This window comes from Mustelus asterias, chromosome 18 (genome assembly GCF_964213995.1).
Source record: "Mustelus asterias chromosome 18, sMusAst1.hap1.1, whole genome shotgun sequence".
Taxonomy (NCBI): Eukaryota; Metazoa; Chordata; class Chondrichthyes; order Carcharhiniformes; family Triakidae; genus Mustelus; species Mustelus asterias.
Window position 1 is genome coordinate 51,326,975 of NC_135818.1, and position 13,202 is coordinate 51,340,176.

General features: G+C 43.3%; 1 protein-coding gene across 2 annotated transcripts in view; it reads left to right on the top strand.

The window, feature by feature from the left end:
- fermt2 (FERM domain containing kindlin 2) overlaps positions 1-13,202 on the top strand; it is a 130,729-nt gene that overhangs the window by 43,997 nt on the left and 73,530 nt on the right. For both annotated transcript variants that reach the window (XM_078233916.1, XM_078233917.1), the window contains exon 3: positions 9,907-10,140. In XM_078233916.1, the coding sequence (XP_078090042.1) occupies positions 9,907-10,140 (234 nt within the window). The remainder of the gene's footprint in view (positions 1-9,906; positions 10,141-13,202) is intronic.

Below are 13,202 nucleotides of genomic sequence, written 5' to 3' on the forward strand. Positions count from 1 at the left end.
AGAGGGTTAAGCACAGGTTAGAGATGTCTATTGTCTCCAGCCAAGACAGTTAGTGAGATTTTGCAAGTCCAGGCAAGTCGTGAGGGTTACAGATAGTGACTTGAGGCCGTCCTCATGTGTGGAACTTGGCTATCAGTTTCTGCTCAGTGATTCTGCGTTGTTAGGGCAGCACGGTAGCACAATGTTTAGCACTGCAGCTTCACAGCTCCAGGGACCTGGGTTCGATTCCCGGCTTGGGTCACTCCTGTGTGGAGTCTGCACATTCGCCTCGTGTCTGCGTGGGTTTCCTCCGGGTGCTCAGGTTTCCTCCCACAGTCCAAAGATGTGCGGGTTAGGTTGATTGGCCATGCTAAAATTGCCCCTTAGTGTCCTGAGATGCATAGGTTAGAGGGGTTAGCGGGTAAATATGTAGGGATATGGGGGTAGGCTCTGGGTGGGATTGTGGTTGGTGCAGACGCGATGGGCCAAATGGCCTCTTTCTGCACTGTAGGGTTTCTATGATTCTAACTCCTGCAATAATGGGGGAAGCAGAATCTATAATTGTAAAAGAACAGAGGACAAATATTTGAATTCCTATTAGAAGAGGGAATGAGCGAAGTGAATAGCTCTTTCAGAAAGCTAGCTCAAATACAATGAAGTGAATGACCTCCTGTGCTTTAACTGTTTTCACCATGTATGTGAGTATATAATGGATGCATTTTTCCCATAAACATTCCTAAATCTTGTGTTCTGTTTCTGGAATGTATTAACGTGTCTCCGCCATCAGATTCAAAGTTGTTGTTTGTCCCATTTCAGTGTTTTCATGCGGTGGTGTTATCTTCAAAGTTTTTGAGAATGAGAACTATTCTCTGAGACCATCATCTACAATTTAGCCACTGTTGGTGTTTGATGCACTTAAGTAGTCTGCAATTATATTTTAAAAAGTAACACCACATTCAGACACCAGAACAAATGCATGGTTGGTCTACCTTTATTGTTTGTGTGGCTTCATACCAATTTAATCTTGAACAGCTGTTCTTCAGGGTAGGGTTTTCATAAGTCACTTTGACATTGAAGTACAGTAAAAGCAGCATTGTGGTGTGATCATTTATCGTGCTGTTTGCAGTACATGTTTCAGGATAAGTCCCTGAATCTAATGATTTTTGAATTTGGCTTTGCACCAACTGCACTCATTTTGTCTATTGCTTGGATACTAGCTGTGGAAAACCTATATCAGGTGGTTGAAAAATGAATAACATTATGCTATTATTGCTATTATTGAGAAAGGAAGAAGTTTCTCTAAATATATTCTGAAGTGCAGAGCATGAATTTGATTGAGAAGTTATGATTCAATTAAACTGACCTTGTCTTGCTAGCCATTATCACAGAATCCCTACAGTGCAGAAGGAAGCCATTTGGCCCATTGAATCTGCACTAACCCTCCGACAGGGCATCTTACCCAGGTCCTATCCACGTAATCCCACATATTTATCCCACTAATCCCCCTAACCTTGGGACACTAAGGGGCAATTTAGCATAGCCAATCCACCTAACCTGCACATCTTTGGACTGGGAGGAAACCCACGCAGGCACAAGAAGAACAGTCACCTAAGGCTGGAATCGAACCTGGGCCCCTGGTGCTGTGAGGCAGCAGTGCTAGTCACTGTGCTGCTGTAAAGAAGGAAACAATGAGAAAATATTCAGGAACATTTAATGAATTAAGAACGGCTTGTGTGCTGGGCATGCATACCAATGCAAATAGTATGACGTGAGTAGAAATCTAGAGAGAAAGGGGGAAAGATGGATTTACAAAAGAATGAGAGAAAGGATGAAGGGTTGGAAGACGGGTAGCAATAACAGGAGAAAGTGTCTCAACTGTCTAAAGAGGGAGAAAGAACAGAAGATGGAAATGGAGAAGCAAAGAATTAGGGAGACACAGCCACGGTTACAAGAAGATCGAGAGAAAGATATTTTCTCTTTTTCATAAACATGAGCAACTGCGCATCAAACCAATTGGCAATGATTAAATTCTTTTTCAGTCCTTGGCTCTAGACAAGAATAAGCTGCTAAATTAGCTATACTGTAGCCAGTTCTTATACTTGGATTGTTTTTCAACCTACGAAATGCATAGACATTTAAATCCAGGGAAGGAAGCAGTGCTAACCATTGTGCCACCGTGTTGAATCAGATGCTGTAAAGTGGAGTCAATTAGCATTCTAGCAATGTGATGTTTGGAGACTTTTTTTGCCCTGCACAAGTGGCAATAAACATCATAACTCCAGCTCCTTTCAGCAAAAGAGAACCTAAATCCATAACTGCTTTTGTGGACCTGAGTAAACAGTTGCTGCAAAGTGACTTTTCAACCCCAAATATCAATTAACTTTTACTGGGGATGCTCAATAGTTTACCAACCTCATTTATAGATGCCCAATATCAGATGTGCCTTGGGTCCAGTTTGTGCCAATAGGCTGGCATGAATCTATTCCAGACCCTGATATCCTTTGGTTATTGATCACCAGAAGTTCACTTCTTCGAATGATTATGGCTTTGACTGTTGTGGACCATTATCGTCACTTGCCTAAGCCAATAGAAAAAATGTTCACAGTCACAATCATTGTTTACAAGCAGAATCTAATAGAACCAAGCACTGTTAATATTTGTTTTCACTGCAGCTGGAATCGATGTCTATCTATATTTATACAGAAAGCCTTCAATAGATTTGCTGTGTAAAGATATATCAAGTTATCTAAGGTGCATTGTGACCTCGATCACAGAGTGGGAAGCTGGCTTTCTGAGGTGGTCTGCCCAGGCGCTGCAGCTCAAATCCCTGCCCGGTCCACAGCTCCTCTACTGGCTCTGGGTGGGCAGCCTGGCGGCTGCTGAGGGAAGTGTGGGTGAGAGTTCAGCCGTTGGGCAGGTGAGTTTGGAGAGGGGGAGACTGAGGGTGGGAGCTGTCAGGCTGGGGAGAGGAAGGGAGAGAATAATTTCTCAGGCTGGGGAAGGGGGGAACTGGAGAGAGAGCGAGAGAGGGGCTGGGGAAGGAGGGAGCTAAGGAGTGGGGGGCTGTTTGGCTGAGGAAATGGGGGGGCTGGCGAGGGTGGTTAATCTGGAATTCATTGTCATAGAAAGCTGTGGAGGCCATGTCATTGAGTGTATTTAAGACAGATCAATAGGTTCTTGATTGGTATGGGGATCAAGGGTTTCGGGGGGAAAATGGGGTTGAGAAACATCAGCCATTATTAAATGATGAGGTGGACTCGATGGGCCGAGTGGCCCAATTCTGCGCTGATATCTTATGATCTTATTGCCTATGGCATTTCTTTGCATTAAAATGAATAAGTCTCTCTCTGATTCTTGGAGAGTTGTACTTTCTTTGGCAAACATTTCTTGTCCCGCATATTTCAGCGACTCGAGCAACACTGCAAAATAGAGGGAGACCTGGAACGGAACAAAACCTTGAACATTGACTCTGTCATTGAGTAGTTCCTCAACATATTGCCATTTTTTTGCTTTCTAAAGTATTGCAGGTTTTTTTTTCTACTGGTACACAGACTTTTGGAATACATGCCATTTCTAATATAGGTAAGGAATTAATATGGTTTTCTAGGAAACATCAAACCAGTTGCTTGCTTTGGGAGGGATGTTGTTCCAGGCCACATGATCACAAATGTGAAATTGGGCAAGAGCAAATTATTTATTATGGATGGTAAGTGCACAGACTGGCGTGTAATTCTGCTTCCCTTAATTTCAGTTGTTTTCTTTAGTGATTTTTTTTTTTACCCAAAAGTTTTAATGGTCAAAATGCATTTACATATCTGGGCTTGATGATTTTTTCTATTTGTTTCATGCATCAATAGCTAGGAAGCAAACAGCCGTTGTAACTTAATATTTGAATTCCTTCAGCTGTGCTGCTCTTCTGCTTTCACTTTGTCCCACAATCAACTGCTGTTATTTTAGTCTTGGGATTGAATTTTATAGGGTCTGCAGGAATGGGCTGGGAGACAAGAAGGTGGGGAGAAGGCTGAAAAATCAGTCGCCATGGCATTTCACCAGTGACTGGGAAGATGGAGGATGGCCATCATGCCCAGAGCCCAATCTTGCAACTTAAATGGCCAATTAGAGCATTTACCAGTGGTGGTGGAAGGGACCTGGAGACTTGTGTCAGTCCTCCTAACTGAGAACCTTGTGGCTTATGAAAGGGCCCCCAGGGCAGCAGCAGCACATGCTCCTGCCACCCTCATGATACTGCATGTACCTTGGTTCCAGGGCACCGTCCATTATGCTACTCTGAGCTGTGTACAATCCCAGCAGTGGCCACCACACCTAGTGGCGTTGCTGGGACCAAGGAGATAAGAACTCAACCTTTAAAGGGGTGTGAAGGCACATTAGCTGCCCAATTGGCACCGAACTGGCCAAGGCCGGTTGACCCTGGCTCCATCACTGGGGCCTCTGCTGCCCACATGAAATTCAACCCATGCATTCTGAAACATTATCCTGTTACATCATTCTCTCTTTATGAAGCCGTCTGTTTGATTTGATTTCTGAACAACATTCCTTTTTCATTTATTGTTTTGCTCAGCACTCATTTCCCACCCCTCTTCCCTGCTCAAGATTTTCTGGACTGGTGGGGAAAATATATTTTGTTGCATAGTTGCTGCCTGAAAAACTGGTAAATGAATTTCTGTTAAACACATGGTGTTTCTTCCCTGGTTATATCAGGCAATGTGTTTGCAGTAAAATTGTGTTTATTATGCATGGTCCCATCTGCTACACAGGTGTTAGAGGAAACGTGCTGATGAAGGTTGCGAGCCTTCCATTTTGTTTGCAGGGGTGGGGGGGGGGGGGGGGGGACTTTTTGTGTTTGACAAGCACTTGCAATTTAAAAGTTCCAAAGAGTTTACTCATTTGGTTTTATCTTTGAACACTGAGTAGCTCTCTCTCTGAATACTTCTTAAAACTTAAATTGTCTTTATTGAAATACATGAATTGGGCTCTATCCTAATGGAGATATGTGAGGTACAAAGGGGACTGAAGGTTATGATAAATGAGGGTGGCTGGAAATAAGGAACCAAATGATTTATAAGTAAGATGTATGATAATACTTTTGACACTTAAAAATACATATAAAGGTAATTGCTGTAATGACTTTACTTCCAACAGAAAAACAAAATGGTGATGCAATTAGAAAACTTCAAGAAGAAATTTGGTGTACAGTGCCACCTGGTGACAAGCTAGGTGACACTATGCACACTAATTACAGTTACTGTTTACATTATTTCAATCGTAAAGTTTACATAGGCAGCTTCATTTTTTTTATCATTGACAAAAAGACCATCAGCAACCTTAAAATGAAGGAAAGGTCAGTGATGAAAGCAGCTGAAGATGGTAGGGCCAAGGACACTGAGGAACTCCTGAGACTGAGATGGTTGGCTTCCAACAACCTCCAATTATCTTCCTAGGTATGACTCCAACCAGTGGAGTTTTCCCCAATTCCCATTTATTTTTGCTAGAATTCCTGGATGCTACACTTTGTGCCTTGGTGTCAAGGGCAGTCACTCTCACCTCTCCTCTGGAACTCAGCCCTTTTGCCCATGTTTGGACCAAAGCTGTAATGAGATCTGGAACTTGAATAGCCCTGGCAGAACCATTTTGTGGATCCCTGCTGCTCTTCTGCTTGGACTGTCTGACCTCTAAATGGGAAACTTGCCCCCACTGTGAGGGCACAGGATATATTAATTATACTAATTGTACTGTGATTCCATGGTTAGGTATTTAAATCTTTTATTATAATTGATCTCCTCAAACTCCACACACAATGTAGTTGAAAAATAGCAAGTCTAATTAACTTGATTTGTAGATGTAGGCTGGAATTGACCAGTCTCATATGTCCCAACACTGCTGTCAGCAAGAACGGAGAATTTGGCGCTCAGCCAAATCTCCATTCACCGCAGCAGGACTGGAGATGAGGTCAGAGAATCCCAGCTGTACTGTAGAACTGTTTAATTTAAATAGTGAACTGTGTAGAAGTCTATGGTTTGGGACTGATTCTTAAAAGGAAACTTGCCAGGATAGTCCAATCCCACCTTTGGCTTTATTCTTGGATTATTGAAATTAATTTTATTAGAAAATTAGAATCAGGCATGGGTTGAGGTGGGGGGAATAAGCAAACATTGTACAGTACTTCAAAAACAGTATCAAACATTCAGGGCACTAAATAAGATAGTATTTGTAGCTACTACCTTTTAAGCCGGATGGAAATTGTGTTGGAGGCTGGTTGCAGTGGTCAAAAGAAAGACTCGATGGACAGATTGTAGACCTCAGGAAATGTGCCACTGAAAAGCATGCAACTAAATCTTGAGCATTAGAAGAAAAGCAGGATTTCTTAAAAGTTTTAAGCTTGCCCAGGTTTTGAATTTTACGAGTATACAAATTTAGGAACAGGAAGGGATGGAGTGGCTTATGAGACTGGTCTGCCATTCAGTAAGATCATGGCTGATCTGATGATCTCAACACCACATTCCCACCTTTCACTCCCTCGTTTACAAGAATCTATCTACTGCTGCCTTAAAAATACCCTCGGTAAGAAATCTCACAACACCAGGTTAAAGTCCAACAGATTTATTTGGTAGAGCACGCTTTTGGAGCACTACCCCTTCATCAGGTGAGCCACTCGCCATTGGACCTGTTGGACTTTAACCTGGTGTTGAGTATTCTTACCGTGCCTATCCCAGACCAACGCTGGCATCCACATCTTAAAAATATTCAAAACTCAGGGCAGAATCTTATGAGCCTTTGGCAGAGTGTCTGTTCTGGTGAGAAAACTGGCGTGTGACTGTCCAGCTCCACTGGTCAGTTTTCTCCAGTTCTTGTTACTTTAACTATGGTGAGGTGGGACTCGTAGAACCATGAACTGGCTCCACTGAGATTGTCAGGTCGATGAGGTACGAAAATCAAGTGAGGAGGGAAGATCTGGCAATGGGGTCTTATGCAAACCAGGATTTTGTCTATTATGGGCATGAACCTGATTAAGTTGCTGGCATGGGGCGGAGATCACAATCTTTCTACGATATTTGCTATTTCTGGGATTTGTCAAATCTTGTGGATGGAGTGTGGGCTCAAGATCCCGTCCTCTGCACCATGGGGAAGAATCTTCCAAACACTCAATCCATGGAAAGAAAATTTGTCTTCCTCCTTGTCTTAAATGCATGATCCCTTATTTTTAAACAGCGGCCCCCTAGTTCTAGATTCTCCCACAAGAGGAAACCACAACATCTCCACATCCACTCTGTCAAGACCTGTCGGAACCTTCTATATTTCAATCAAGTTGGCCCTTGCCCTTTCAAACTCCAGCAGATATAAGTTGAGCCTGTTCGATGTCACAATCTGCCTGTTTCCGGTGCGTAGTCCTGACACCAGTGCTAGTTTCTTTCACAATTTATTCACAGGATGGGGCCTCATGAGACAGCCTTCCCATTCCAGGTATTAGTCTAGTAAGCCTTAAAACCATAGAAAATTACAGCTCAGAAACAGGCCTTTTGGCCCTTCTTGTCTGTGCCGAACCATTTTTTGCCTAGTCCCACTGACCTGCACTTGGACCATATCCCTCCACACCCCTCTCATCCATGAACCCGTCCAAGTTTTTCGTAAATGTTAAAAGTGACCCCGCATTTACCACTTTATCCGGCAGCTCATTCCACACTCCCACCACTCTCTGCATGAAGAAGCCCCCCCCCCTAATATTCCCTTTAAACTTTTCTCCTTTCACTCTTAACCCATGCCCTCTGGTTTTTTTTCTCCCCTAGCCTCAGTGGAAAAAGCCTGCTTGCATTCACTCTATCTATACCCATCAAAATCTTATACACCTCTATCAAATCTCCCCTCAATCTTCTACGCTCCAGGGAATAAAGTCCCAACCTATTCAATCTCTCTCTGTAACTCAGCTTCTCAAGTCCCGGCAACATCCTTGTGAACCTTCTCTGCACTCTTTCAACCTTATTTACATCCTTCCTGTAACTAGGTGACCAAAGCTGTACACAATACTCTAAATTCGGCCTCACCAATGCCTTATATAACCTTACCATAACACTCCAACTTTTATACTCGATACTCCGATTTATAAAGGCCAATGTACCAAAGGCACTCTTTACGACCCTATCCACCTGTGATGTCACTTTTAGGGAATTCTGTACCTGTATTCCCAGATCCCTCTGTTCAACTGCACTCTTCAGGGTTCTACCATTTACCCTGTACGTTCTACTTTGGTTTGTCCTTCCAAAGTGCAATATCTCACACTTGTCTGCGTTAAATTCCATTTGCCATTTTTCTAGTTGGTCCAAATCCCCCTCAAGCTTTGAAAACCTTCCTCACTGTCCACTACACCTCCAATCTTTGTATCATCAGCAAACTTGCTGATCCAATTGACCACATTATCGTCCAGATCATTGATATAGATGACAAACAACAATGGACCCAACACCGATCCCTGCGGCACACCACTAGTCACAGGCCTCCACTCAGAGAAGCAATCCTCCACAACCACTCTCTGGCTTCTTCCATTGAGCCAGTGTCTAATCCAATTTACTACCTCCCCATGTATACCTAGCGACTGAACCTTCCTAACTAACCTCCCACGAGGGACCTTGTCAAAGGCCTTGCTGAAATCCAGGTAGACAACATCCACCGCCTTCCCTTCATCCACTTTCCTGGTAACCTCCTTGGAAAAACTCTAATAGATTGGTCAAACATAACCTACCACGCACAAAGCCATGTTGACTCTCCCTAATAAGTCCCTGTCTATCCAAATATTTGTAGATCCTATCCCTTATCACACCTTCCAATAACTTGCCCACCACCGACGTCAAACTTACTGGCCTATAATTTCCCGGATTTCTTTTGGAACCTTTTTTTAAACAACGGAGCTTCTTTGAACTGCTTTTACAACTTGGCTAATTTTGGGACAATGTATTAACTGAAAGCTGCATGTTAGTAAAAATGGAATACAAAAGCATTCTGATAATTATTGAACCCAAGCTGCTGATGTGTTGGCAAAAGAGCACCTGGGGCTCTGGGTGGGGTTGGGGAAGTGTGGGTTAAAGTGAATGTGGGTGGCAAGATCAGTATGGGAAGAGAAATGGCTGAATTGTCGTGGGGAGATTTGAAATTGTAAGTGAGAATTAAGTAACTTACTTACTCGAGAGTCACTGACCAGGCAGGGTTTGTTTACTCTTACCCGGTTGACTGCTGAGAACACATGTGTGATAATGTTTATTGGGACATAAATGAAATTCCAGAAGCTCGCAGCTAGTTTGAAACTGTTGAACTGTGCTGATTCATAAGCTTATACGTGAATATGATTTTATACATCATTAATTTTATCCTATTTTCAATTCTGGAAAAACTTGATCTCAAACTTTTCTCTTTGGAAGAACTCCCATACAAATATTGATTCAGTCTTGAGGACTCCCTGTTCTAGCTTCCAAAAGAAAGTGTTAACATTGTTCAATTTCCCCACCCATTTCTTGTATAGAAAGCCAATAAACATTGGCACGTAAACATCGCTTTCTCTCAAGTCAGGGTCTTATCAGGTGTGGCTGGAGTATGTAGTTTGATTTCTGTTCATCTGACCCTCTCCTGGTGGTCAGTTGCCTGGTAGCTTCAATGACCACATTTTATATTTACCACTGAAATTCTGCATCCAAGCATATGGCCATTGTCCAGTCAATCTTGGTATCCTCTGCTGCTTGAGAGAGTGCAGCAAGTTAAATGCTCCAGTAAAGTTGGCAGACAAATTACTACAATAACCTGTTATCTCGCACCCATCCTGACGTTTTTGGGAGGGAGAATTGCTTTAAACGGTGTATAAAGCAATTATTTTTATTTTATTGTTTCCTATAACTTTGTGAACTAATGAGCTAATTTTCCTTACAGACGTGAAGAAAGACTGGTCAGATCATGCCTTGTGGTGGGAGAAGAAAAAAACTTGGCTCCTGAAAACCCACTGGACCTTGGATAAGTATGGTGTGCAAGCGGACGCCAAACTAATGTTCACACCTCAGCATAAAGTACTTCGCCTCCAGCTGCCCAATATGAAGACAGTGAAGGTGAAGGTCAACTTCTCAGACAGAGTCTTCAAAGCCGTGTCTGACATCTCCAAGACATTCAGTGAGTATCAGTGTTATAGTCCCTGTTTGTGTACTTTCTACGGTTTTTAGGTAGTAACCTAATGGTAAAGTTTTATATCGATATTTACATTGCTAAGATCAACATTTTTCTTATCAACATAGACTGAACTTAAAGGTTTTATTAAAGTTCGCAGTCATTTAGTTTATATGGATCAAATTTTACACTGAGAATGATGGTAAGGCTATCAGCATTTGCAACTATTGGGGCAAATGGGACATATTGCCCAGAGTTTCAATGCTGCGTATGGAGTTTGGTTCCAACATGGGATCTGTGTTGCATGTCCACACTTCCAACATGGCCCATGCTGGGTGCCATGTTGGGGAAGCTCAACACCATCTTCGAGGGAAATTAGGAATGAGCAATAAATGTTGGCCTAGCCAACGACGCTCACATCCTGTGAAAGAATAAATTGTAAAATAATTCCACGAGTTTTAGGACCATGACTTGGAAATGTACAGAATAGGCAGATTGTGACTTCAGACAGGATGAAACATTGATTTGATGCCAGTGCTGCTACTTGACCTCATTGGAACACATCTCTTTCTTCTCCCTCCCCCCTCAAACAGTGCTATTTAAAGGAATTAGCTTCTACACACTCCAACAGATCCAGCAGAAGTGTTTGGTAGTTTGCACAGTTGTTTAATGTTGGTGAAGTCAACCTCAAGTACTGCACGTGGAGAAGGCCTTGGTTCTGACTCCAGTGAGTCTGGTTAGACCACTTGCTGCCAGTCATGGGCTCTGTAGTTACTACCCCGTTCACCTGCAGCATGAAAGGAGGTGGAGCAAAGATAGCACAGAAGAGGATGGGCTGCTCACAGAGCAAAGAGAGTGAGAAGGGCTCCTTCAGCCCTAGGGGTCTGAACCTTAGAGTCTTTCTGGGTTCATTCCTGTTACCCCGGGCTAAACCAGGAGCAGTGTTTGCATCATCTGTATTTTACAAAGGAGGTGGTCACAGAAATATGTCATCTCTTGTAACCAGACCTCCAAGCAGGCCAAGGACAGAACTGCCGGTGGCTGTGAAAGTGGCCGTAGTCATCAATTTCTTCACATTGCCTGCTCCAGTCTGCAAGGATCCCAATGTCTTGGTTTGCTGTTCATGTTGCATTATGGAGATGACTGGTGATGCCAGAGAGTTAATTGTCTTTGTGAACAAATAGCAGCCTGAATATGCATGTGTTTACCAGGATAATAGATTACCCCATGGTGCAGGGTGCTATCGACTGCATAGATGTGGCTTTGCAGGAGTGTATCTAAATGCTGAGACATACCCCAGCTGCAAAGGTTACCACATGCTGAACATGTACTTGGTGTGCAACTATGTTCAGCACATCATGCTAGTGAATGCCCACTATCCTAGCAGCTATTGTGATGCTTTTGTTCTGCATCAGTCTGCTGTTCACTCAGTATTTGAACCACTTTGTCAAACCAGAGGGTGTGTGCTGATGATGATAGCTATCTACTTAACATTTGGCTGAGGACTTTGCTGCACAATCTAACCACATGTGGCATAATGAGAGCCATGTGGCCATGTTTAACATGGAGAAGACCATTAGGTGATTAGGCAGATGTTCTATTGCCTGAACTGCTCTGGAGGAGCCTTGCAGCACTTAGTACAATGAGCAGAAAGAGGAACAGAGCAGTGCATCCATTTTCTGGCTGGGTTGCTCATGATTTGACTGCAGTTCCATTGCGCACTACTTGAGATCTCTTCATTAGAACAGTTAAATGCCTTGCATCCCATCTTGCTGATCACTACAAATTATTGGCCAGAATCATAGAATCCCTACAGTGCAGAAGGAGGCCATTAAGCCCATCAAGTCTGCCCTAACTCTGAAAGAATATCTTACCCATGCCCTAACCCCACACACTTATCATAGCTAATCCATCCTACATACACATTCTGGGACATTAAGGGACAATTTTTAGCATAGCCAATCCACTTAACCTGCACATCTTTGGACTCTGGGAGGAAACCCGTGCAGACACGGAGAATGTGCAAACTCCCCACAGTCACCCAAGGCTGGAATTGAACCCGGGTCCCTGGTGCTGTGAGACAGCAGTGCTAACCACTGTGCCACCCATAGTATGCTGAAATATAAGCCAACACATACCATTCAAAACTAAGTTCATCACACAAACCACCTAATATTTCATTAAAAAAACATATTTTATCACCTTTGGTGCATTCCCTTAATGTCTTTCTGGTGAATGGATGCTGACTTGCAGTGAGAGAACTGCAGGATGCCCACAAGCAGCTCTGGGCCTAGAAGACCTGACTTCAGACTGCACCACCTTGGCAATTTGGGTTGGCAGGCTGACCAGTAAAGGTACTGGCACAGCAACATTGGGAGGAGTAATGCAGTCATCCTAAGGGGACACCAGGTCCATTCTCCACAGAACCAATGCCACTTCAGTTGATGTAATCCTGATATCTGTTGGGAAGATAGATTGCTCGACTGCTGCGACCCTGCAAACGTCTTTGATAACTGCCTTTTGCAGCCATGGTGGTGGCTACATGAGTCTACATGACAACCAGCTGAGATTAAGTGACCTCGGTCTCTGTTTCCGCTGTTGCTCTTGGATGTCTGCTTTAGCAGCAGCAGAAATTGAGTCATCAGGCTTCAGTTACTGCATCAAGATTGGGCCCACAAGTGCTGTTGTGGAATTGGTCAGCACTTCCAAACTGGAAATAAATAAGCTACAAGCTCTATACAGAGCCCTACACCAGATTGGTGCTACACTTCTCCACACTCCTGAATGATGACAGCAGGCTTAATGACAGACTTGCCGATGCACCAAGCATTTCATTTAGCATACCCATCAACACTTTTCTCTACCCCATTAATGTACTCGCATGCATCCTCTGCAGTGGAACTTGTGACTAAATCTTTCCTGTTTTCGGGCCTTAGCCAACCATTTCCCCTTAGGATGACTGCATTACTCCTCCCAATGTTGCTGCGCCAACAACTGCACATACATGGTTAAATGTGGAAATCAGGAAGTTGCTTTTCGAGGTGCACTGCTCCTCTTAATTTTGAGAA